This window comes from Cnephaeus nilssonii (genome assembly GCF_951640355.1).
Source record: "Cnephaeus nilssonii genome assembly, chromosome: 11".
In the NCBI taxonomy this organism is placed as follows: domain Eukaryota; kingdom Metazoa; phylum Chordata; class Mammalia; order Chiroptera; family Vespertilionidae; genus Cnephaeus; species Cnephaeus nilssonii.
This window is the reverse complement of record NC_137082.1, coordinates 38,816,310-38,841,336: the sequence shown is the minus strand read 5'-3', so window position 1 is coordinate 38,841,336 and position 25,027 is coordinate 38,816,310. Positions and strand designations below refer to the sequence as shown.

The 25,027-nt window shown below is 48.9% G+C and overlaps 1 protein-coding gene across 1 annotated transcript in view; it reads right to left on the bottom strand.

The window, feature by feature from the left end:
• Positions 1-3,967, bottom strand: part of BPI (bactericidal permeability increasing protein) — a 28,687-nt gene extending 24,720 nt beyond the window's left edge. Inside the window, 2 exon segments of the mRNA XM_079784196.1 lie at positions 1,127-1,241; positions 3,747-3,967. Of these exon segments, the coding sequence (XP_079640322.1) occupies positions 1,127-1,241; positions 3,747-3,876 (245 nt within the window). The 5' untranslated portion in view covers positions 3,877-3,967.
• Between the last annotated feature and the right edge of the window lie 21,060 nt (positions 3,968-25,027).

Here is a 25,027-nt window from a genome sequence, read left to right as displayed (position 1 = left end):
CCACGCCCTCCACCCCATCCCTTCCAGGCCAACCCCGAAGCTATGAAAGCAGCCTTGGGAACCCTGGGCATTGGGCCAGGTGGCTAAGCTTTGAAGTCAGACAAATCTGTATTCGAATCCTGCTCTTACATGTACTATTGTGTAGCCCTGGGCAGGTCACTTAACCATCCTTGAGCCTCAGTTTCCTCATTTGTAAAAGGGGCACAATAAATTCTATCTTGCATGGTGTGTGACGATCAATAAAGATACATGTTGTCCAACTGACGACAAGTTCTGTAAAGGGAGGAAATGTGTCTGTCTTTTTTTCACTGTTGTAGCAAAGCCTGCTGTGTCAGACACATAGCAAATGCTCACGAATATTGGCTGAGTGAATAGGTGTATAAAATTCTCTACAGAACATGGTGGGCCTTCCACCCAGCACCCACACCGCCTTATTGCGTTATCAGAGCTGTCATTTAACTTTTCTGTGTTGCTCCAGAGGAAGCTGACTTTGCCTCCATCTTCACGGGGGTGACGCTTCGGATTTGGGCATAAGCTAATTAGCAGATTCTATTCCTCAGACCACGCTGCGTGGTTCAGGAGTCTGTACATAACCTGAGACAAACCAGCGTGAATCTTGGGGGTTTTGCTTGAGGTGCCAGGAGAAGGGGCTCTCCTGCCACAGGACTCGCAGTGCTGCAATGCTGGTGGCCATCTTGCCTCTTGGAGAAGACACCTGCCCGAGAGTTAGACCTGCCCAAGGAGGTGGTTCTGAGAGGTGGCCAGAGAGAAACAGGTGCAGTGACATTTGCGTCCGCCTCCAGCTGACCTGACGCTAGACTACTCCAGGGACCTCTCAGCCATGGGAGCCAGTAATTTCTGCTTAGGCCCTTTCGGATTAGGTTCTCTGTCCTTAAACCCTCTCCCCCCAAATCCTAACTGATATATGGGCCTACCTCAGAGTTTTGGGGTTCGTGACATGTCCCCCAGGGAGTCATGGCGAGTGCCTGAGAGACCGTTTTTTATGGTGGAAGCTTGGGGGATTCCACTCCGCGTTTGGGAGTCTGTGGCCCTGTGATTCTGGCTTTGGTGGCCCCGGAACCCTACAAAGTCCTGCATACTGACGACTGAGCGCGACGGGCCTCACCTGTAGAAGTTATATTCGCCTTTCCCCAGGTACTTGATCTTAAAGCTTCCTGAGAAAGAGGGAATCTCGATCTTCTCCAGCTCCCTCTGCAGCGTGGCCACTCCCTGCTGGCGGGCTGCGGGGAGAGAGCAGGGGTGATTGTCAGGGGCACAGCCTGGGAGCCTGGGTCCCTGTCCATCGCAGGACGGTGGGATTGAAAAGGTCTAAAGCTACAGTTTTCTGTCAAGGGCCAGATAGTAGATATTTTTGGCTCTGTGGCTATTACTGTCTCTGTCACAACCACTCAACTCTGCTCCTATTGGCCCAAAGCAGCCACGGACTATATGTAAATGTGGGTGTGGCTGTGTTCCAGTACAACTTCATGGACGGTGAAATTTCAATGTTGCATAATTGTCACATGTTGTGAGATATTATTCTTCCTTTGGCTTCTTTCAATGTTTAAAAATGTAAAAGTCATTTTTAGTTCCTGGGCCGCACAAAAACATGCGGTGGGCCCTAGCTGGTTTGGCTCAGTGGATAGAGTGTCAGCCTGTGGACTGAAGGGTCCCGGGTTCGATTCCAGTCAAGGGCACATGCCCGGGTTGCGGGCTCCATCCCCAGTGTGGGGCATGCAGGAGGCAGCCAATCAATGATTCTCTCTCATCATTGATGTTTTTTTCTCTCTCTCCCTCTCCCTTCCTCTCTGAAATCAATAAAAATATATTTTAAAAAACGCGGTGGGCCAGATTTAGCCTGCAGGCTGTGGTTTGCCAACTCCTGTTCTAAAATATCACTCCTAAACACCCAGCCATGCATCCAATGGGCATGGATTGTATACCTACACTGTGCCTAGCTCTGTGCTGTGCCCTCACAGGTACTCCATCTCTCTGGCTTTTGGACAAGGTCTCTATAGGGCCTTTGCACGTGCCAATCCTGTTGCCTGGTCAAAGAACCAATAAAAGGGCAAACAATACTTGAGAAGGAATAATTGTTAAAATGAGGGATTCCAGGCTTTGTGCTTTCCAAGAACCAGTTAGGAAGTACTACTACTACTACTACTACTACTAATAATAATAATAAATAAACATTTCTCAAGCTCTTACTCTATGCCAGGCACTATTCTGGGCTTTGAATATGTATTAAGTTACTGAATCTGAACAACCCTAGGAAGTAGGTCCGTTGTCACCCCCAATTCTCAGATGAGAAAACTGAAATTCAAAAAGGTGGCCACACAGCTGACAGGTGATGAAGCAAGATTTGAATCCAGGCCTTCTGGTCCCAGAACCCGTACCCTAGGATGAGCCTTCTGCGGGGGAGGGGTCAAAAGGAAATAACACACATTGTCACTGCCTGGGCGGGGTGGGGGGTTCGGGGGGGATGTGGGCTGGCCGGGATCTGTGGGTCGGCAGGGGCCAGGTCATGAAGGGTCCCGAATGCCATGCCCAGGGGTCAGGGCATGAGGCACTAGGGCACCACTGAATAGTGTAAGTAAGGAGGAGGACACAAGCAGGTCTGCTGCATTTCAGAAAACCCACTCTGGTTTCCATCTGGGGTGTGAGTAGAAGGGGAAACCGGGGCTGCTGTGACAGAATCTGGAGGCTTCCCGGTTTAAAGGCTGAGCCCAAGCCTCTGCTCCCGACAAGCCTTCGGCGTCACCCCAGCACTGTTCAGAGAAGGGCCGTACTCCTTTCCCCCTGGGATTCAGAGGTATCCTGCCTGTATTGGGGTAAGAATTCAGGGATGAGAGACCAGGTCCCCCTGAGTCGGGACCTGATGCAGCTGTGGAAACCAGGGCCTGAGGTTCTTCTGCCTTTTTGGTCTTTCTCCACTCTTCTGCAGTTCACCGTTCTGCCACTGGGAGGCAGCATCGAGCAGCCCGACGCGGGGACATCAGACAAGACCAGAGCTCAAATCCAGGCGGCCCTCCGGCCTACGGAGTCAGTGCCTTCTCCAAGTTTTAGTTTGCTCATGGTAAAGGTTGCTAGCAGCAGTATATCCCACCCAGGGGGACATGAAGATGAAACGAGATGATGTGTGTAAAGCTCCTAGCTCAGAGGTGAGCGGGTCAGCAGAAGCCACTTCCTGCCCCACACTCCTCTATCTGGGGCTGGATGAGTGGCCTGGGGGACCCAGATGGGTACTGTGCACAGTATGGCCGCCAAGCCCCTGCCCTGAAGGAACCATTAAGAAGCGTTCTCCCTAAGCTCCCTCTGCCCCTCCCCTACCCCCTCTCCCACTTAGCCTCCTCACTGCCTGAGCTCTGCCCACGCTGAAGACTGAGCCAGTGACCTGGAGGCAAATGCCAGGGCTGAGAGCAAGCTTGGGAAGAAAGTAAAGAGCCTAGAAGCCGGAGTTGAGGTTTGGGTAGAGGGGAGGAGGGTACCATGAAGATGAAACCCTTGGGGGGCCCGGGCCCTGGACTTGGAGTCCTCCAGGCCCCGCACTCCGGTCCCAGTTCTGCCGCTGCCCGGCCCTGTGATCTAGGGCAGTTCTCCTTGCCTCAGTGTCTTCGTATGTTAGCTGGGTGAAGGGCCTACTTGGAGGAGCTGTGAGCATGCCGTGCACTGGCGTTAAAGGGCTGCACCCAGCAGGTGCTCAGTGAACGCTCCTCGGGGTGGGAGAGGAGGGAAGGAAGGCCTACCGTAGTCCAGGCCCTTCTGGGTGATCCTGGCCACGATGCCGGGGTTGGTGGTCTCCGTCACAGCTGTGCCCAGGGCTGCCAGCACCACCAGGGCTGCCCACCTCGGTGTGTCGTCAGGGCCCCTGGCCATGTCTTCGTCCTCCAGAGCTGGCAACGCCTCAAGGTCTTGGCAAGCAACTAGGGACCTACAAAGGAGCCGGCTGGGGAAGCGCAGGTTACACTAGAAGCTAGAAAGGAGGAAGGAACTGGGGTGGGGGCGGGAAAGGGGGAGGACAGCTGCCTGTGGTTCCCCATCGAGGCTGGGGTCACAGCCCCTGAGGCAGCCAGAAGTGGAGTCTGGGAGGTGTGTGTGGTGTGGGGAGTGTGTGTGTGTGTGTGTGAGGCTCTGGCAACATTCCCATCCCCCTCTCTGAGCCCACCCACAGCCCTTCATTTAAGGACGTCTTGGAAGCTGGGCGGCTGGTATATCAGACAGAGTTCACTATAGTTTTCTTTTTTTCCTGTCCTGTTGAGATATAACTGACATATATAATAAAAGGATATATACAACAAAATGATTATTTTTTGAGATTCAGTTCTTTTTATTCTTTTTTTTTTTTTAAGAGAGAGAGAGGGAGAGGAAGGGGGAGAGAAAGAAACATTGGTTTGTTGTTCCACCTATCTATGCATTCATTGGTTGATTCTTGTATTTGTCCTGACCGGAAATGGAACCCACGACCTTGGCGTATCCAGACGACGCTCTAACCAACTGACAGCTACCTGTCCGAAGCCAACATAATGATTTGATTTATGTATACATTGTGAAATGATTGCCACAACCAAGCTAACACACCCAGCACCTCACATCATTATACTTTTGTTGAGTGCGGTGAGAACGCTTAAAATCCACTTTCTTAGCAAATTCCAAGTATGCAATATAGTATTCTTAACTATCGTCACCATGCTGTACACCGGACCCCCAGGACTTACTCATTTTACAAATGAAAGATACATTTTTCTTTCTACTTTTGATTTCCTCGGTATTTTCCATAGTAAAACATGTAAGGAAATAGAACCTTTAGTGTTTTCTTGTCCTGAGAGGCAGTAGTGATAATAATTAAATGCTTGAATTTGGGAGTCCAGTATCTGAGTGTGACTTTAAATCTTAGCCCTGTCACTTGGGTGGTTAGGCCTTGGTCAAGTGCCTTAACCTCTCTGAACCTCAATTTCCTCTTCTGTGAAGTGGGGGTAATCAGGGTACTCTCCCTCCCTGGGTGATTGTGAAGGCAGAAGGGGCTTTAAACCATGTACAGCCCAATGTCCCTACGTAACAAACACACAGATGATAGCTATTCATGTCACCCTGACCTTAAAGGTAATCCATGTTCATTGGCCCAAATTTGAGAAATAATAAAAAAATGTCACGCAGTCCCCATTCTAGAGACAAGCAGAAGTGTATTTTAGAGTATTTCTCCACCTCCCCCGCTCCTTCTTTTGGTAAACATAAATAGAGTGTGTGCTTTCTTAACAAAGAGAAATGGGATCACACTGTTCAGTTTTGTAAAGTTCTCTCTCTCTCTCTTTTTTTTTTTTCTTCAATAAACAGTATGTAGTGAATGTTCTCCCTGAGCACTAAATATTCTTCTACGTGCATCATATTTCATTTCTTCATCCCACAGTTTTCTTCAAGTTTTCATTTTATTCTTTTTACCCCTTCTTTTGACAGATGTGGGAACTGAGGCTTTGAGAGAGGAAGTGTTTTTCCCACAATCACGCAGCCAGCTGCTAGCAGAGCTGGGATTCAGACTGCCAGACCCACCAGACACATCCCACACCAGCCTGAGTCCTTCAGTGCCTTGGGGATTGGGGCGTGGGGCGGTGGGGGGGGGGGGGAAGTGGGGGGGGAGACGCGGGCTTTGGGAGGGATGGTGGAGGATGTAGACACTCTCCCCCCAATCCCCAGCTTTCTAGACTGTTCTCTGTCTGCTGAGCTCCTGCCCCTCCCTTTGCAGCAACCTCAGGCCCTGGGTGGGCAGGAACCCTGCAGGGCAGCCAGCTCCGTCTCCATGGTGATGAGAGAAGGGGGTGGGTCCTCAGGGGAGGCCAGCTTCTCTCCTGCTGGGTCCTCATCAGCCCCCTGGAGCCCTAGCTCCCCCGACTTTGATTTTAGGAGTCTAATGAGGCCCGCTGAGCCAGGGAGACAAGAGACTTCCCCAGTGTCTTTTCTTTTTCCTTTCTTTTTGCCTGGTTCTAAGAGGGCTTCCCTTCACGCTCCCATCCACAAGGAGAATCCTCCCGGCTTGCCTAAGAATGGAAACAGTGGCTACGCACAGCATCCACTGTGCTCCAGACGCTTTACATGGCTTACCTCCCAGCCTAGCACCACCCATGAGGGAGGGTCATTTTGCTCCGCTTTGGAGATGAGGGAACGGAGGCGCAGCGTGATCCTGTCCTTAGAACGTTGACTTTTTCCAGAAGAAAGTGCACTGGGCTTGGAGCCTGCAGGCCGGCGCTTCTAGTCCCAGCCAGGCTACCTGCTCTGTGTGTGACTCTGGTCAAGTGCTCCGAGCCTTCTGGAGCTTGGGGAGGCGCTGCCTGTCGCGGGGGTCGTTCTGAGGATCAAATGAGATAATAGGTAGGAAGCGATCTGCATGGAGAGGTGCCAGGACACAATCCTTCACCTTCAGGAAAACGCACTGGTGGCACCACACGCTGAGCTCTCAGGGCTCCGGTCCTGGGTTTGGGTGGGATCCATGCAGAGAGAGAGGAGTTCATGGCTCACCTGGCCGCTGCGAGCCTGCCACTGGCAGCTGGGCCGGGCGACGCGGCCGGTCCCAGCACCGCACAGCGGTCAAGAGCTGGGCTGGGGACGTACATGTGGATCCCCGTTTGCCACTTTCTTGCTGTGTGAGTTTGAGCTTAACCTTGCTGAACCGCAGTTTCCTCATTTGTCCCCACTCTCCATTCTCAGGTCGGGCCCTTCTTCACGCCCAGATGCTCAGGTTTGACCATGAGGCCATCCCTGTGGTCCACGGAGGCCCCATAAGCCTCTCCTTCCCCCTTAGGCCTGGATTCTCCTGCTCTTTCTCCCTTCGCCCAACCTGTCCTGCCTCCTCTGTGTGTCTGGCTTCCAGTGTATGTTGTTGGTCATTTTCTGATCCTGGATGAGGGATGCAAGAGTAGGAGGGGCAGAGGGGAGTGGGTCCTCTAGAAATCTGACCTCGTATCTAAAGGGCAATCAGACATTTTGCACTATGGAGATAACCTCTTATTGAGGCATCTCTCCTACCTTGTTATGCTAAAATTGTCTGTCTCCTGAGCTTTGAGTCTCATAAAAGGACCCCTTTGGGTACCCTGGTCCTGGAAGGTCTTTCTTATGGCATTATTATTATTATTATTATTATTATTATTACTAGAGCCCAGTGCACGATTTTGTGCATGGGTGGGGTCCCTCGGCCTGGCCAGAGATGGGGGTCGATCAGGGCCCATCTTGCCCAGTCCCAATCAGGGACTGGCAGGGGAGGGACCGCAGGAGGGCTCCAGGGTGTGTCTGGCCCTCTTGCCCAGTCCCGATCAGCCGGACCCCAGCAGCAAGCTAACCTACCGGTCGGAGCGTCTACCCGCTGGTGGTCAGTGGGCATCATAGCGGCTGGTTGAGCGGTCGACCAAAAGGTCCATCGATCAGTTGGACACTTAGCATATTACACTTTTATTATATAGGACTATTATATAGGATTATTGCAGTCCCAGAGTAGATCACAAGATATATTTAATAGTGGGTAAGTGAAAGAAGGATCAGAACCCAGAGCATCAATTCCAGACAATGAATGCTTGGAGCCTGAGAAGGGCAAGCTCAGCCTGACCTGGCGATGCCCTCAGGCTTCCAGGAGGCACGAATGGACCTTGGTCCTGGGGGTGAGGGTGGGTGGGTGGTGGGAGCCCACCTCGTGCTTCAGGGCTGAAGGAAGGGCTGCTGCTGAGACTGCAGGCAGTGACTTGGCATGAAGCACAGCTCTGGGGAGAGCTGAAGGCTGAGGGAAAGAACGGAAAAGAAGTTGCTGGGGGTGTGGTGAGGGGGCGGCAGAGGGGAGAGAGGACGCTCACTTCTCCTTTCTCTCTGGAAACTGAGGAACTTGGCCCGCGTGACAGCTTTGGCTCTGGTAGGCTGTGCCGCCTCCAGCCCTAGGGAGGACCACAGGAAGTATCAGCAACACTTGCCAAATGTCCAAGGGCCTCCAACACCCAGGCCGTTTCCCTCGGTCGCATTAGGAAACAGGTGTGTGTGCGCAGCCAGCCCCAGGGGGCCGAGGGTTGGTCCCAAAGGGAGCTGTTGCTGGTAAAGAGCAAGCTGCTCCCTTGCCTGGCCCTGCCCAGTCTGGGGACACAGACAGACCGGAACCAGAGGGAGGTCAGTGAGCGATGGCCTGGCTTGGAGCCCTGGCTCGCCTCTACATGGCTCTGTGAACTGGGAAGAGTCTTTGCTCCTCTCTAGCTCCAGGGTCCTCATCCATAAGGGCTGTCCCATCTTTGGAGGGCTTAAACCACTCCGGAAGCCAGGTCGACCCGTTGGCTAACACTCTCTTTTAATCAGCCATCCCTGAAAGTTGGTCTCATTGGCTCCATTTCACAGATGAGAAAATTGAGGCTCAGAGAAGTTAAGTAGCTTGTTTAAAGCAACACAATGGAGAAGTGGCAAAGGGATGCTGAGGGCTTCAAAATGAGGAAAGGGAGCACTTCCTGTTGGGTTGTGCGATGGAGGTGACTATGGAATGCTCCCCTGAGCTGAAGGTGGGGGAAGGACAGACCAGGTGGAGGAAACAACTTAAGCAAAAACACAGTGGGTTAGAATTCCTAGGGGCTGCAGTGAGGGATTACAAATTGGGGGAGGTGGTGGGGACTGGGCCATGGGATCATAATGTGAACTTGTTCTTGGAGGCCAGTGACCCCCCAGTTTCTCAAGTAGGAAGGTCCGCCCATGATAGTAGTTAAGTTTGCAACCAGTAGGTTGAGAAAAAGCCACTGCAAATTTAGCACCTCTTTTAAATGCATTTTCATTTTTCTAGCTCCAGGTTTACAGACATTTGAAATGTGGAGAGCCAGAGGCATGTTAGATGACATTCGATAGTGTTTGGCTAAGGGACCTCTAAATGCCCCCAAAACTTGCCCTGCCTGTTCCCTGCCCCCTGGTGCCCACTACACCTGGGGAGCTGAACCCAGAGATTATCATGTTCAGAAACAAAGTACTGATTCATGATCACCTGGGCCAGTGGCCAACGGCTGAGGCTGGGCAGGAGCACAGAAGGCATGGGTCTGGCCTCTTCCCACTGCCCACTCCTCCTCCCAGCCTGGAGCAGGCCAATCCCTGGATGACTGGCTTAGTGGAGGGAGTGGACGAAAAAAGGGGCCACATACTAAGCCTGACAACTCAGGGGAGGCCTACTTGGTGGCCTTACAAACGCAGAGACCTAAAGTAACCACATGGATGGCCTGAAAATAAAACTTTCTACTAAAAGCAGTTCATGGAGGGTATTCATGTACTAGGTCAGTGTTTTTCCCTGACTAAGATCAATCTTTGCCTTAACTGAGCCTATCTGTTGTCTTTTTTAGCATCTAACAGGCGTCCTCAAACTATGGCCCGCGGGCCACATGCGGGTGTTTTTGCCGTTTTGTTTTTTTACTTCAAAATAAGATATGTGCAGTGTGTATAGGAATTTGTTCATAGTTTTTTTTAAACTATAGTCTGGCCCTCCAACGGTCTGAGGGACAGTGAACTGGCCCCCTGTTTAAAAAGTTTGAGGACCCCTGATCTACAATAACACATCTGATAACATACCTTTGGAATATCAAAGTAATTTCCTTCCCCACCCCTTCTCCCACCCCTTACCCCCCACACAATCACCACACCAGAGCAGATACCACAAATCCCCTCACTGTTATTATTATCACTAGAGGCCCAGTGCACAAAATTTGTGCATGGGAGGGAGGTCCATCAGCCCGGCCTGCACCCTCTCCAATCTGGGACCCCTCAGGGGATATCTGACTGCCACTTTGGGCCTAAACAGGCAGTCCGACATCCCTCTCGCAATCCAGGACCACTGGCTCCTAACTGCTCGCCTGCCTGCCTGCCTGCCTGATCACCCCTAACCACTCTGCCTGCCTGCCTGATAGCCCCCGAACCCCTCTGCCTGCTGGCCTGATCTCCCCTAACTGCTCCCTGGCCAGCATGATTGCCCCTAAATGCTCCCCTGCCTGCCTGATCGCCCCTAACTGCCTCTGCCTCAGCCCCCGCACCTGGGACCTGGGCTTCCCTCCCTCTGGCCAGTCACAGAGTCACAGGTACCCAGGACCCCCGACGGCTTCGCCCGGGCCCGGCTTTGTCAGGAAGGATATCCAGAAGACGTCTGGTCTAAATTAGCATATTATCCTTTTATTAGTATAGATGTTAATTGTTAATCATTAACTAGTCTATATGTGAAAGTATGTTTATTTGTTTTACTTTTTATCCAATCCTAGACATTTCCCCTATCTCTGCCACCTCCTTTGCTTTCTTCCACTTCCCTAATCTATCACCAGTGGATTTCATATAACCCCCTTACATCTCCCTCTTTGATCCTGCCGTATAAAACAAATGTTAAATCTGCCATTTTCTGGAGCATTTCCTCAGTCTGTTGAGATTTTGCTTCCCAGCAATTGTCATTTTGGCTCAAATAAATTCATAAAACATTCTTACAGGCTTGGCCATTTCTTACTTGACATTTACTTGGCGTAGTGCAATAGGACTCCAAGGAAGCCCACCCCAGGACCACCGTGCCAAGCTGGAACTGGACCAGCAGGGCCCGCCTGCCCTACCAGCTCCTTGTTTTGCATTGGGTGAGTTTCCCTTGGAATTCTGGACCTCCCTGTCTTAAGGTAAGAGGCCCTGATTTTATTTGAGCTGTATTTTAAAATCCTTGAGGTAGAGCTAAAGGGTAAGGGTTGAGAGAACCTAAACTAAGGCAAGACAGGAGGAAAAATGGGTGGCTGATATTAAGTTTGGTTTTTCAATTATAATTGTTTTCTGAGCGTCTGAACAAAAACCTTTTACTGCACTGATGAGAACCTGAACACATTCAGCTGCAAAGATAAGGGGCACTTCCTCCCTCCCTCTCGAGTCTAAGGTATTCTTAGGTGACTAAGTATCTTTGTGGAGGTGTCAGGGGGTATCCCCCATGATGTGCAGGAACCCATAGAGAATTCCAACTCAACTGTAACTAATTAATTGACTCATGCAGGGATGCACACATAAAGGTTGTTTACCTAGTGCTCTCAGTCCTGGGCTGTGTGAGACAGCCAGGGAGAGAAACTGAGACATGTAAGAGGGTTGAATGGGACTCTGGTGGTAACAGCTGCTCAGAGCTCAACACATAAGCAGCACACTTCAACCCACCATACAATGTCCCTAGAAATTTGTTTAGACTCTACAGGTATCCAAAGAAAACTAAAATTACCATGGGAAATTGTGCCTCCAAGGCCAAAAACTCCCAGCCCAGCTCCCATTAACACTCCTGCGGATACACAATAAGTAGAAAGCCTTTATTTGCAAGTACTTACAGAAATGGGAAGACTTAACTAGAAGTTATATCAAATTAATATCAAATTAAAATGATCAAAATGGAGGGATTGGGGGCACCTAGATTAATTTTTGCATGCAAAATTAGAAAATGCTGGCGTTAGCCCTGGCCCAGTAGCTCAGTTGGTTAGAGTGTCATCCCAATACACCAAGGTTGCAGGTTCAATTCCCAGACAGAACACATACAAGAAGCCACCAATGAATGCATAAATAAGTGGAACAATGAATCTCTATCTCCTTGTCCTCTCTCTCTCTCTCTCTGTCAAATCACTATTTTTTTAATTAAAAAAAAAAGAAAATGCCTACTCTAAAATTAATTTGAATGAATAGGAAACATCTTGATTGGAAATTAGAAGCTTCTAGGAGGAGCACAAATAAATTCCTTTTTAAAAAATGTTAAGAAATTTTAGCAACTGCCTCTGAACTAAAGAAGACTTCTGAAACTAATAAATGCTAACACTCCATTCCTCCTCTTTCTACAGCTCTTCTACTATATTTCTTACTCTCTGAACTTCCTGATCTGGACTTGCCCTTCCCCTTCCTTCTCTCCTTCTCTCTCCTCTGTATCTCTTCCACTACCACTCCCTCCTGACCTAAGGAAAAGTGAGAAGAGGAATTCAGACAAAGATAATCCAGGAATTCTAGACGCTCCCTGTGGAGAAAAGCTGGTCTCAGGCGGAGGGGAACCAGCAATTGGATGCATTCTTTGGACTAGAACAGAATTAAGGACTCTGCCTAAAGATCTCCCCAGTTTTCTCCAGGACACTGATGGGCTCAAAAAGGTAATTTAACTGTTAGAACATGTGATCCTAGCTATTCTGACCTATTCTAATTAATGTACCTACTGGTTTCTGGGAGCAAAAGAAACAGAATTACTAACTAGGGTATTTACTGGAAACGCTGTAGAGGAATGTTGTTTTTTATTATAAAAAACCAGGTCATCTTAAGAAGGATTATAGGAAACTGAAGTGGGATTTAGTAAGAGAAAAGAAAAAGGAACAAGCATATGATTGCTCTGAGGACTATAAGAGAGCATTTCCCCTTCTCCTTACTAACAATTTAGGAAAAATTAAAATTAGCATAAAAAACAGAAAGAACTGTGGCCCTTGTAGATACTGGGGCTACTTCATCTATTCTTAATGTGACTGTGGGGCATTGTAACCCACCCCACCGTTCTCTTGACATTGTTTCTATAAATGCTGACTGACTAATATACTAGTATAGCTTGTACATAAACAGCTTGTTTATATGAGAATCCTAGGAAGTAACTTCAGAAGACGCAGATTCCAACCTTCAGTCGTCCCAGTTGTGGGAGATTTGCTGCCATAGAACCAGCATGACATAGACCCATAATGACGAAGACCAGGATGACACACACCAAACCATCACTTGACCAGTTTCGAGATCCTTATTAAAGTGGACTGTGCTGGCCTGGCCTGCACATAGAGAACTTTTCAAATCCCTCCCCTTGATTTCTTGGTTCATCTTTCCCTCTCCCTCCTCATAAAAACCTCTGCCTGCACTGAGGTGGGGAGATGGGCTTTGTGACAAGAGTTCCACATCTTCTCAGGTAATTGGCACTTGAATAAACCTCTTCCCTTTTTCACCAACCTCTGTCTCATGAGTTTGGCTTTTGTGGTGCCAGGCAGTTGAACTTGGGTTCTGGTTACAAAAGCAAAGAAGTATTTCTGTCTTTTATTATTATTACTAGTGGCCCAGTGCATGAAATTTGTGCACGGTGAGGGGGTCCCCTCAGCCCAGCCTTCACCCTCTCCAATCGGAGACCCCTTGAGGGATCGGGCCTAAACCAGCAGTTGGACATCCCTCTTGCAATCTGGGACTGCTGGCTCCTAACCACTCACATGCCTGCCTGCCTGATCGCTCCTAACTGCCTTCCCCTGCCGGCCTGATCACCCCTAATTGTCTCTGCCTGCCTTATTGCCCCTAACTGCCCTCCCCTGCTGGCCTGATCTTACTCCCAACTGCCCTCCCCTGCTGGCCTGATCTTGCCCCCAACTGCCCTCCCCTGCCAGCCTGATCACCCCTAACTGCCTCTGACTCAGCCCCCACCACCATGGCTTTGTCCAGAAGGAAGTCAGATGTCTGGAAGATGGCCAGTCGACCCAGTCTAGTTAGCATATTACCCTTTTATTAGTATAGATAGATTATATAGGATAGGATTGCTTAAATCGGGGGTGGGGGGAGTCTTTTTCAACAGAAGGAGATGCTCTTGGCAGACAAAAATACATAATCCCCATATCTGGACTGATAGCCAGCCATATGCACTATATTGCCAAACCAGTCATTAAAAAATTGAACCGATTTCTTACACCTTACACCAAACAGCTGTTGCCCTTAAAACCCCTCCTCAGCCCCCACCTTAGGCTCTGCCTTCACAATTCACCCAGATTAGGTTCTGATTGGTTGGATTCTATGCCAGTCAGTGTCAAAAGCTTCATCTCCTAGGCAGCCATTGGCTCCTCGCAGTTCACCCAGATTTGGTTCTGATTGGTTGTTTTCTATGCCAGTCAGCGTCTCTGGGCCTATCTCCAGGCCTGATCAGAGAGGCGGGGCATATCAGCAGCCACCCCAGGCTGCTGGCAAACAGGCTGAACTGCTGACCTCTCAGAGAGAGAGAGGCACAGCTGCTGGCGAGGCCCGGAGAGAGAGAGAGGCAAGGGCTGATCCGCAGCTGCCATGGAAGCTGTGGATCAGGCCCTGCTTCTCTCTCCGGGCCTTGCCGCCTCTCTCTCTCTCCGAGAGGTCAGCAGTTCAGCCCACTCACCAGTCCCCGCCCACCTGAGCCTGCTGCATGCGCAGCCTGGTTTTCAGTCATCCCTTCAATCATTTTGGATGTTACAAACTCTGGCTCTTTATATATATAGATTATTAGTAGAAGCAGTAGTAGTTCAGAAATGCTAGAAAAGGTACTATATAAATTTATCACTGAAAAATATTGGCAGTCCACAGGAATAGGTAATACGTTATGTGCATTTGAAACCACAGGATGTTTGGGGATGACTATTTTATTTATAGCTGAGATTCTGCACAAATCTCTATCTTTTCCCATTGAGTTTCTTTACTGGAAGAGTAGGAGAATTATAGGGGCTTGTACATGGAATTACAAGCCCCTATAATTGTATAATGGGCTTAATTCCAGCTAGTGCATAAAGGATATTGGTGACTTGAAAAGGCCTGAAGTTGCATTGGAATACCCTGTAACAAACATTCAGTCGGTTCCTCTCATGGAGGTTATCTTAAAACCATTTTTGGCATCATGGGGCTGCCATTGGAAAAGGCACCCATTAAAGACTCTCTCCTGCATTGTTGGAAGGGACCTTCTCAGGTGACTAACTTCGAGTGGACATCTGCCCCCGTTTCTGACACTTGACTCCACCTAGAGCGGAGATCACAGACTTCTCGAGATGAGAAACCACCACCATCAGAAAGACAGCTTCCCTAAGACATTGACAAGGCCCGATTTCCTACAAATTGATGTTGAACTTTATTAGTTTGATTGTCTTTACCTGTCTGCTAATAATAATAAAAGTTATACTTGTTCTTTAGGCTTTTTTCAAACCTTGTGTATATAGCCCAACTGTTAATAACTGCTGAAAGAACATACGATAACTTTTATATTATCAACAACACTCTTTTTATGGTTTCTCTTTTGAAATGTAGAAGAAATGCTGTTGCAAAAGGAAGGAAAGGGATGTGTATATTTTTTAAGAGAAGCTAAAAGGAAGTAGTTTGTCCTAAGAAGTTGCTTATTTCTGAATGACTAAAAAGAGACAAACTAAGAACAAGGGAAGTTGCAGAAAGTTAGCGGAAGAGGAATATTGAAAAAGGAATTGTATGTATAAACGCTAAAACCCAATTATGGGAATGTGCCTACCTCCTAACCCAACAAGGACTATGAACTATATCAATTCAGATAGAAGCTGAAGTGGCTATAAAAACATGGCCTTCTATATCTACTGTTGAGGCACAGGAATTTTACTTATGAAACTCTTACTGTTCTCCTGGCCTCTGGAATTTTTAGATAGTAATTATAATTTACAGCATTGTGTTCTTACAGTCTTGGTCCCTATTAAACCTTAAGGTTACAGCTTCCAATTGCACAAATACTTGGAATCAGATTAATAACAACACGTGAGTGCTTCCAATGGGAAGTAGATGGGCCATAGTGAATAGAAACCCATCTCATGGTCAGATTATGAAAACTGAAGCTGTGTATGGTGTGCCCTCAAACTATAAGTAAGTGTTATATTAGATGCAAATTACAGAGAAGTGAGACAGACAGCAACACTTGGATCATAACAGCTCATAGGTTAGAAATAATCCAAAGTATTTTTCTTTTCTTTCTTTCTTTCCTTCCTTCCTCCTTCCTTCCTTCCTTCCTTCCTTCCTTCCTTCCTTCCTTCCTTCCTTCCTTCCTTCCTTCCTTCCTTTCTTTTTTAAAGAATAGTTTATTGATTTGTAGAGAGAGAGGAAGGGAGAGGGAGAGAGAGAAACATTGATGTAAGAGTACAACATCGATCAATCAGCTGCCTCCCGCATGCTCCTCACTGGGAATCAAGCCTGTAACCTGGTGCAAGGGATGATGCCCAACCAACTGAGCCACACCGGCCAGGGCCAGAGTATTTTTCTTAACAAAGGCCCATGGGACCTGACTGCCTCCCATTTACCTGCCTTTCACTTTTGAGAAAAAATCTACCTTGACTTTCATTTAAGGTTTTGGTCTCGGCCCATCCCCAATGGTTCATCATTCAGCAAGACAAACACTGAGTATGAGACTTCCTAGAAATGAACCTTCTTAGTACCATGAGATGTCATTATCCAACCAAAAGATTGGTCATCAGTGCATCCTTTAGCTTGATTTATGACCAAAAAGGGGCCACATACTAAACCTGACAAGCTCAGGGGAGGCCTACATGATGGCCACACAAACCCAGCGACCTAAAGTAACCACATGGGATGTCAGAACTGTGACCCTGTCACTGCCATGTGCCCTGAGATGGGACCAGTACACATACATCTATCATCTGGATTTTCACAACAGTCCTACACATTTACTGAGCACTCCAATGTTTGCCAGGCCTCTTTCTAAGCTCTTAGCACATGGGCACATGCATGTACGCACATACAACATCCTGATGAGGTAGGCGTTGTCTTTATCCCCATGTCATAGAGGAGGACACGGAGGCACAGAGAGGCTGAGTAACTGGCCTAGATACACACAGCTGGTAAGTGATTGATTGGGAGTCAATCTGTTGGCACCAAAGCCCACCCTCTTTGACTTTTTAGTCAACTACAAGAGCCCAGGCAGTGGGGAGGGGTGAGCAAGTGGGGCCACTGGCTCTGAAATGGCCAGGCTGCCTGGCGGCCCCAGAAGGGGGCTCCTGAGTCTGAATGTCTGCCCCTTCTCCCAGTCTCCTGCCTTGTCTGCTCAGGGAGGAAAACAAACATGGACAGGACGAGACTCAGGGTTCATCTGTGGGCTGCTGTTTTCCCAGCTGTGGTGTGGCTGCCTCCTTCCAGCCGCCCTGAGCCAGGCCTGGACTCCAGCGGTTCCAACGAGCCAGGACAAAGTGTGGGAAAATTAGCAAACACAGGAGCAAAAGAAAATAAAATCAGCTGCAACTCCTCCACTCAGAGAGACACATGGACACCACGACTGCTGTTTATCTGGCAGGTTGTCTTTTAGCAGCGTGTGCATTTGTATATGCACAGATAGGTGGGAACCTATAGCTGCATAGCATAGACATTCATTCATTTGACAATATTGTGGTTGTTTTTCCAGATCATTAAATGTTCCTACAACCTATTTTTCGTTAGCTTTCCCATCATTGGTTTATTTTAATTCACAAAGGTATTATATATAGCACCTTTTATTATTTGCATTTTTCATTGAAGTGTAATTTGCATACAAAGTCACCCTTCCTCGTGTTTATGTCTGAGTTTTGACAAACCCATAGTCTTGTAATCACCACCTTAATCAACATATAGAACAGTCCTTCACCCCCACGAAGTCCCCTTGTACCCCTTTGTAGTCAACCACCACTACCCCTCAGCCCCCGGCAGCCTCTGATGTTTCCTTTTCTTATAAATTTGCCTTTTTCAGAATGTCATATAAATGGAACCACAGAGTACATAACATATAAAACTGCCTTTGAGTCAATGAGAAGAGACTAATAAAGGGCACAATAGAAAATATGCAAAAACATGAACAGAAACCTCATAAAAGAAGAAGCAGAAATGATTCATAAACATGAGAACAGACATTCCATTTCATTATTAGTCAAAGAAATACAGATTGAGACACAATCGGATAGCATTGCACAATCCCTGGACTGGCAACGATTTGAAATCTGGGCAGCATCAAAGGATAATGAGGGCCTGGAGGAGGCTAGTGAGCATCTGAACTTCAAAAGCAGGTTTCCTTTACCTTCAGTGATGCCAAGGATGCTGTGCGCTGTGACGTACACACATGTGCATAGGCACTTTCACTCCTAGGCTTACCCCAAAGAAGCACATCTGTATGCCAGCTACATATGCAGGACTACTCATAGAAACATTGTTCGCAATAGCAAAACACCTGGAGAGAACTCAGATATCCTATCTAATAAAAGAGTAATATGCAAATTGACCTTCACACCAAGACACAAGATGGCCACCCCCAATGTGGTCAATGATGGCTGCCCCCCATGTGGACACAAGATGGCCGCCACAAGATGGCCTGCAGTGGAGGGCAGTTGGGAGGGACCAGGCCTGCAGTGGAGGACAGTTGGGGGGGACCCAGGTCTTCAGGGGAGGGCAGTTGGGGGGACCAGACCTGCAGGGGAGGGCAGTTGGGAGGGGCAGGCCTGCAGGGGAGAGCAGTTAGGAGGGATCAGGCCTGCAGGGCAGGGCAGTTGTAGATGATCAGGCCAGCAGAGAGGGCAATTAGGGGTGACTGGGCCAGCAGAGGAGGGCAGATGGGGGAGACCAGGCCAGCAGGGGAGGGCAGTTGGAGGGGACCAGGCCTGCAGGGGAGGGCAGTTGGGAGCCAGCAGTCCTGGATTGTGAGAGGGATGTCCAGCCACCCATTTAGGCCTGATCCCTCAAGAGGTCCCAGATTGGAGAGGGTACAGGCTGGACTGAGGGATACCCCCCTCATGCACAAATTTTGTGCACCAGGCCTCTAGTCTATATATATAAAAGCCTAATGAACAACTGGTCGGCCGGTTGCTATGAAGCGCACTGACCACCAGGGGGTAAACACTCAATGCAGGAACTGCCCCCTGGTGGTCGGTGCAGTCCCACAGCCAACCTCCCAGGGCCCTGATGCGAGGGTGGAGCGCGGGGCCTGGCCGCCAACCTCCTGCATTCCCTCCCCCCCTCTGGCCAACCTCCCATGGTCCCTCCCCGCAAACAACTGACCCCCTCCCCATCTGCCCCTATCATTGGCCAGGCTGAGGGACCTCACCCGTGCACAAATTCATGCACTGGGCCTTTAGTCCATTAATAACAGAAAATAGATAATGGGCCCTAGCCCCTATGGCCCAGTGGTTAGAGTGTCAGCTCGGCCCTGGTTAGGACCATGTGGGAGGCAATCAATCGATGCGTCTCTCTCACATCAATGTTTCTCTCTCTGTGTCTCTCTCTCCCCCTCCCTCCCTTCCACTCTCTCTGAAAATCCGTGAAAAAATATCCTCAGGTGAGGATTAACAACAACAAATAGAAAATAGGTACATGGCAATCTGCAGTTGTACCACATACATTGTAATAGGCAGACAACGAAATGCTGCATAGCAGTGACAGAAAATGAGCTGCTGCTGCTGCTGTGTCCACATGGATGAATCTCATAGCAGCCTGTCCAGGGAGAAAGCCAAGTCACAGAAGAATATGTTCAGTCTGACTCTATTCATACAAAGTTCGAAAACAGATGAAGCAAAAGACAAATTTCTTAGGGATTTATATGTAAGGGGTAAAACTATACAGAAAAGCAAGGGGATGTGTTACCCTGGGCAGGGGGCAGGAATGTGGAGGGAGGGTATATTAACCATGTTTTATTTTTTGAATTTTCTGTGTCTACAGTGTTTTAACATCTTAAAACGCTTGCTGGCCAAAGAGAGATGGCCCACCCAGGGGTAGCCAATTCTTAGAGATAGCAGAGGGCTCTGCCAAGAGCATGCCTTTTATAAGCGAACCATGAGGACCCAGTTTATCTAACTCACACGCCAAGCCAACATTTCTCCCGCTCAGGGCCAGCTACTGGACAATGGGAGACCACCCCCATAGTCCAAAGCCCACTGGAATTATTCAAACCAGCCTATCCTAAGCTGTTTGCCCTGTCTTGCCTTGCCTTTTTCATGGAAACCCCAATAAATGCCATACCCAAGTGCTTCCCTCTACCCTGGTCTCCTGATCACCCCCATGCCTTTCCCATGTGGCCCTGAGTGGTGTGGTGCACCCCCTTCTATTGGGAAATGTAAGTAATAAAAAATTTTTTAATTGATTTCAGAGAGGAAGGGGGAGGGAGAGAGAAATAGAAACATCAGTGAGAGAGAATCATCAATTGGCTGCTTCTTGCATGCTCCCTACTGGGGATTGAGTCCAACCGGCAATCAAACCTTGACCTCCTGGTTCATAGGTCGACCCTCAACCACTGAGCCACACTGGCCAGGCATAAATTCTTTTTTTTTATGGCATTAGCCTCTCCTAGTCTTCACTCAGTTACCTCCATAAGTTAAAAATCTGTGGATGCAGCCCTGTCCAGGTTGCTCAGTGGTTAGGGCATTGGCCTAGACACCAAAGGGTCGTGGGTCTGATTCTCAGTTAAGGGCACACACCTGGGTTGTAGGTTCGATCCCCAGCCTCAGTTGGGGTGGGTGGGGGAGGCAACCAATCAATGTGTCTCTCTCACATCAATGTTTCTTTCTCTCTCTCTCCCCCTCTCCCTTCCACTCTCTCTAAAAATCAATGGAAAAAATGTCCTTGGGTGAGGATTAACAACAACAACAAAATCTGTGGGTGCAATCATTGAAATGGAGGATTTGATCAGGGAGGGGCACACAGATAGTGCCAAGGTAACGGTCATGTTCTATTTTTTAAATAGACTGGTGGGTGCCAGGCATTTATCATTATTCTTCAAACTGTACATTCATACCTTGTATCTGTAGACTATGCCACAATAAAAATGAAAGAAATCCATAATCATTTTTGTTTACTATGAAAGTAGCACGTCATTGGACCAACGTTAATTCCTTAGTTTTGATAAAAGCACTATGGTTATAAATGATGTAAACATTAGGGGAACCTAGCTGAGGGGAAATCTTCATACCATCTTTGCAATCCTTATGCAAGCCTAAAACCTTTCCAAAATGAAAGACATTTTAAGCGCTACAGAAGCCAAGCCGTGCAGGGTCCTGGAGGCCAGGCGGAAGTGTTTGGATTGTGTTTACTGAGCGATGGGGAGTCAGTCACTGGCGGGTTCTCAAAAGGTGGGGCAGGGTCCCATGGATGTGAAGACAAAACAGCTTCTTAAAATTTTCAAATATTGGCAGATATGTGGAGGCAGAACTTCCTTTTGGCCAGATGGAGATTGCCGTGGCCATGGTCATGTGGTCCCTGGGATAGGGGGGCACGGGGAGGGGGAGCAAGAGAGAACACAGCGTCCATTGATCAGAGTGGACAGCAGATGGGAGGGAGTGTCCCACGGACCTCATAGGAGGGTCCTGGGGGAGATGGGGAGGAAATGGCAAGGACAGAGGCTGCAGGGGCTGCTGGGGGATCCGGAGGGAGGTCTGGGACTGAGAGGTCCGGGGAGCCCCACACTTAAGCTTCCTGAGTCTCAGCCAAGCCCTCAACCTTCCCCTCCTCATGCTCTTACACCCCCTGCACCTCCACTCCCAGCAGGTCGCTTCTTCACTGCTGCCCACTTTTCCCTGACACTCATGCATGTACACCTGCCTCTTCCCTTCTCCCTTCCTCCCCGCTTCCCGAACAGGCCGGTCCCTCCTCTTTTCTGAACTTTTGGAGTCCTCTCAGCTCACAGAATTCTCTATCATAAAATCAGATGAAACTTCTCTTTGATCCCAGGCCTCCTTCCAGCTATGATCCACCCCCACCCCCTCACACACACATACCCTCCCTCTCCCCTCAGCCAAACCTCCTAAAAGCCCCATTTGTCTCCCTGGACCCAAGACTCCACTTCCTGCCCTCAGGCCACCCTCCCCACTCTGGAACCTTCCACCCCATAGATAAGAGCAACCCGTTCCCCTTGTCCCGCTGTTTCTCTCTCCGTCACACCCCTCACCTCCTGAGGTATCACATACGTATTTGCTTATCATCTGTCGCCCTCACTAGACTGTAAGGTGGACGTTAGGATTTGAATTGTGCTCCCCCCCAAACTCATATGCTGAAGTCCTAGCCCTCAGCACCTCAGAACGTGACCTTATTTGGAGACAAGGTCCTTCCAGAGGTGTTCAAGTTAAAATGAGGTCATGACGGTGGGCCCGATCCAATACCACTGGTGTCCTTATAAAGGGAGATTTGCACACACACATGCCCAGGGAGGAGGCTGTGCGCACAAGAAGATGGCCATTCACAAGCCAGGCAGAGGCGCCGGGAACAGACCCTCCCCTCACAGCCCGGGAGGAAGCAGCCCGCTGACACCCTGACTGCAGGCGTCCAGCCTCCAGAACTGTGAGAAAATAAATTTCTGCTGTTTAAGCCGCCCAGGCTGTGGTATTTTGTTATGACAGCGCTAGCAGACTAATCCCGCTGATGACAGCAGGAACTTCGCTCAGCTCACTGTTTCCAGTGCCAAGAACAATGCCTGGCACACAGTAGGAACTCCATAAAAATATTTGTTGTTCGAAGGAGTGAAAGAACTTCTTTCCAAACTCAAGGGACACTCCTTCCCTTCCTGCTCAGCTGTCTTCTTGCTGGCTTATTGTGAGCATCCTGAGTGCAAACTCTCTCTGTGGCCCATCCTTAGCATAGAGCCCAGTATAGTCAGTGCCGAGTGAGTGATTTGATGAATGGATGAATGAATGAATGAATGAGTTGGCTTGGGTCTAGCTATGAAGCTCGCTCTCTGACCCTGAGCAAGTCCATGCTCCTCTCTGGATCCCAGTTTTTCTCAGTCTGTGTAACCAGGCATCTCACCAAGCAGCTGTGTTTATTAAAAATACAATTTCTGTATTTTTTAACCCCCTAGCCCTGGGGGTTCTGATCCTGGAGAAGAGGGACATGTCTGCATGCCACCCTCCCCACCCCCGGGGCATGCTGATGTGGCAACGGCTGGACACCATGGCCTCTGAGGCCCCGTCTCACTCTGCAGACCTGAGGTTCTGCTTTGACAAACCAGGAGGGAAACGTGGCAGTTGGTCCCTGGAGGACAGTCCTGGAGGACTCCCTGGTGGGGCCGGGGGCACAGGCGAGAGGACGAGGGCCCCTCCTCCATCAGGACTGCAGACTGAAAGGGGAAGAAAAGCAAGCACAGCTGCTGAGGACAATTTAGCTCTTTCATCAGGAGCTAAGTTCTGGGCAGCTGGCGGGAGAGGCCGCAGGATGACCTTGGCCCCCACCCTGTTGCTGCCGCCACAACACCATCTGCCTGACTTTTTCACACTGCCCAGGCCTTTTCACCCCAGGAAGAGACCCGGGGTGCTCTTGGGTGGCCCCGGAGCCCTCAACGTGGGGCCATGGGGGGAAGGTGCTGTCCCCATGAGTTAGGAGACATTTCAGTGCTGAGAATCCCAGAAATGGGGGTAAATGGAGTTAAGCTGTGAGCCTTGAGGGGGAGGTATGGCTTGGGGAGCCCAGCTTCCTATTTTTTGCAGCTCTGCCACCGCAAGGTAACGCGGGGGGATTCCACCAGCCCTCTGAGCCCCTTACCGTCTCTGTGAGGTGGTGTCCCCACGGGGGAGGCACTGATGATGCCACAGAGAGGCCTGTTCGATGCCTGCCATTCCCAGCTCTCCGGGACTTCGGGGCAGATTCCTGGTCAGGACAATGAGTTTGCATCCTGACTCTGCCGGGACAGGCTGGGAGAACACTGTTGCCCTCTCTGGGCATCTCTGCAAGGCGGGTGGGGGCAGAATGGAGGTGTCTGAGGCAGCCTGTACCTCCATTGCCCCATTCTCGCACAGCGTACCCAGGGCAGGTACCATCAACGGGACCTACCGCTGTTGATGTTGACCCTGGTACCTGGCAGACGTGGTGCTTGCCGGGTTTCTCCACCGTCGGGTTACTCTTTCCCCCTTTCCGCACGGCTCTTGGGGAGGAAGTCACTATGCGTGATCAGACTCTCGGACTGGGGAGTTCTGCTCCCTCTCCTGGAGGGCGAAGCACCCACATAAATTATTTGGAATTCTTCTGCATGGGAGGTTTGTCTCTTCTCCCCCTCTTATTTATTTATATCAGCACGATGCTCGATTTTCTCGCTCAGCTGGTTCCATATTTGGTTATTAGAAGCGCTCTGGGTTGGTCCCTGTGTTCCCTTTCCATCATCGTGGGCTTTGCTGTTTGCTTTGAGCACTTCCTTACTTTCTGGCACTATGAGGTGCTCCAGGCTCGTCCTGGATACTTCCTACTCCAGCCCTAGAATCAGCCATGTCTCCAAAAAGCTCTGGGTCCTTTCACTGGAGAATGGTATTAGAAACCAAGGCTTGGGTGGTAGGTGTGCTTGTTGTTACTGGGGTGTCACTGCCTCCGAGCCTTCTCAGCTGATGGAACAAGGAAATATATGTGTATATACTAGCTTCTGTCTACACACATGTCTATAAATATTTCCATATGTACCTATCAGTCTGCCTCTCTATCTACAGCTGTATCTATTGTAAGCGAAGCATGAGTTTATGCTGTCTCCAGTATGTATTAATTTGACATACAGTTAAGTTCATTTTTCCTCTTTGTTTTCAAATTTAGGTTTTTGATTTTCATCTTTTTATTATTTTATTTTTGAAAATGTAAAATGTTTACACTGTTAAAGAGTATAAAAATATATTCAGGGAAACATCACTCCCATCTCTTTCTTCTCCATTGCATTCCCACTAACTCCTTATGAGTAACTATATTCCCATCCAAGTACTAACCAGGCCCAATCCTGCTTAGCTCCCGAGAACAGATGAGATCGGGCGTGTTCAGGGTGGTATGGCTGTAGATCTGAGTAACTATTTTCAATAAGTTTGCTATTTATACTTCCTGGGATTCTTTTGCATAATTAAATAAGTATATGTGTAAATAAATAAAGGTTTAAAATGTTTTTCTTACATGAAAGGTAGCATACTCTATACAGTGCTTTACACTTTGCTTCTGTTTTGTGTTTTTGCTTAACAACATATGCTGTACATCATTCCATCTGGGTTCATGAAGATCTTCCTCCCTGCCTATATGGCTCATAACTTTCCCTTGTGTGGTACCATAGTTCATTCATCCAGTTACCTATGGATGGTCATTTGGGCATTCTAACATTTTGTTATTACAAGCAATGCCTCCATGAATAACTTTACGCATATGTATTTCATATTTGTGGAATTATATCTTTAGGTTAAATCATAGCAGTAAGAATCCTGGGGGAGAGGGTACAGCATATGTCATTCTATTAGGTATTACCAAATTCCCTTCTATAAGGCTTGCTGCCAATTGAGATTTCACTAAAGATGTTGGAGGGTGCCTGTTTGTTCAAAGCCTCACCATGTGT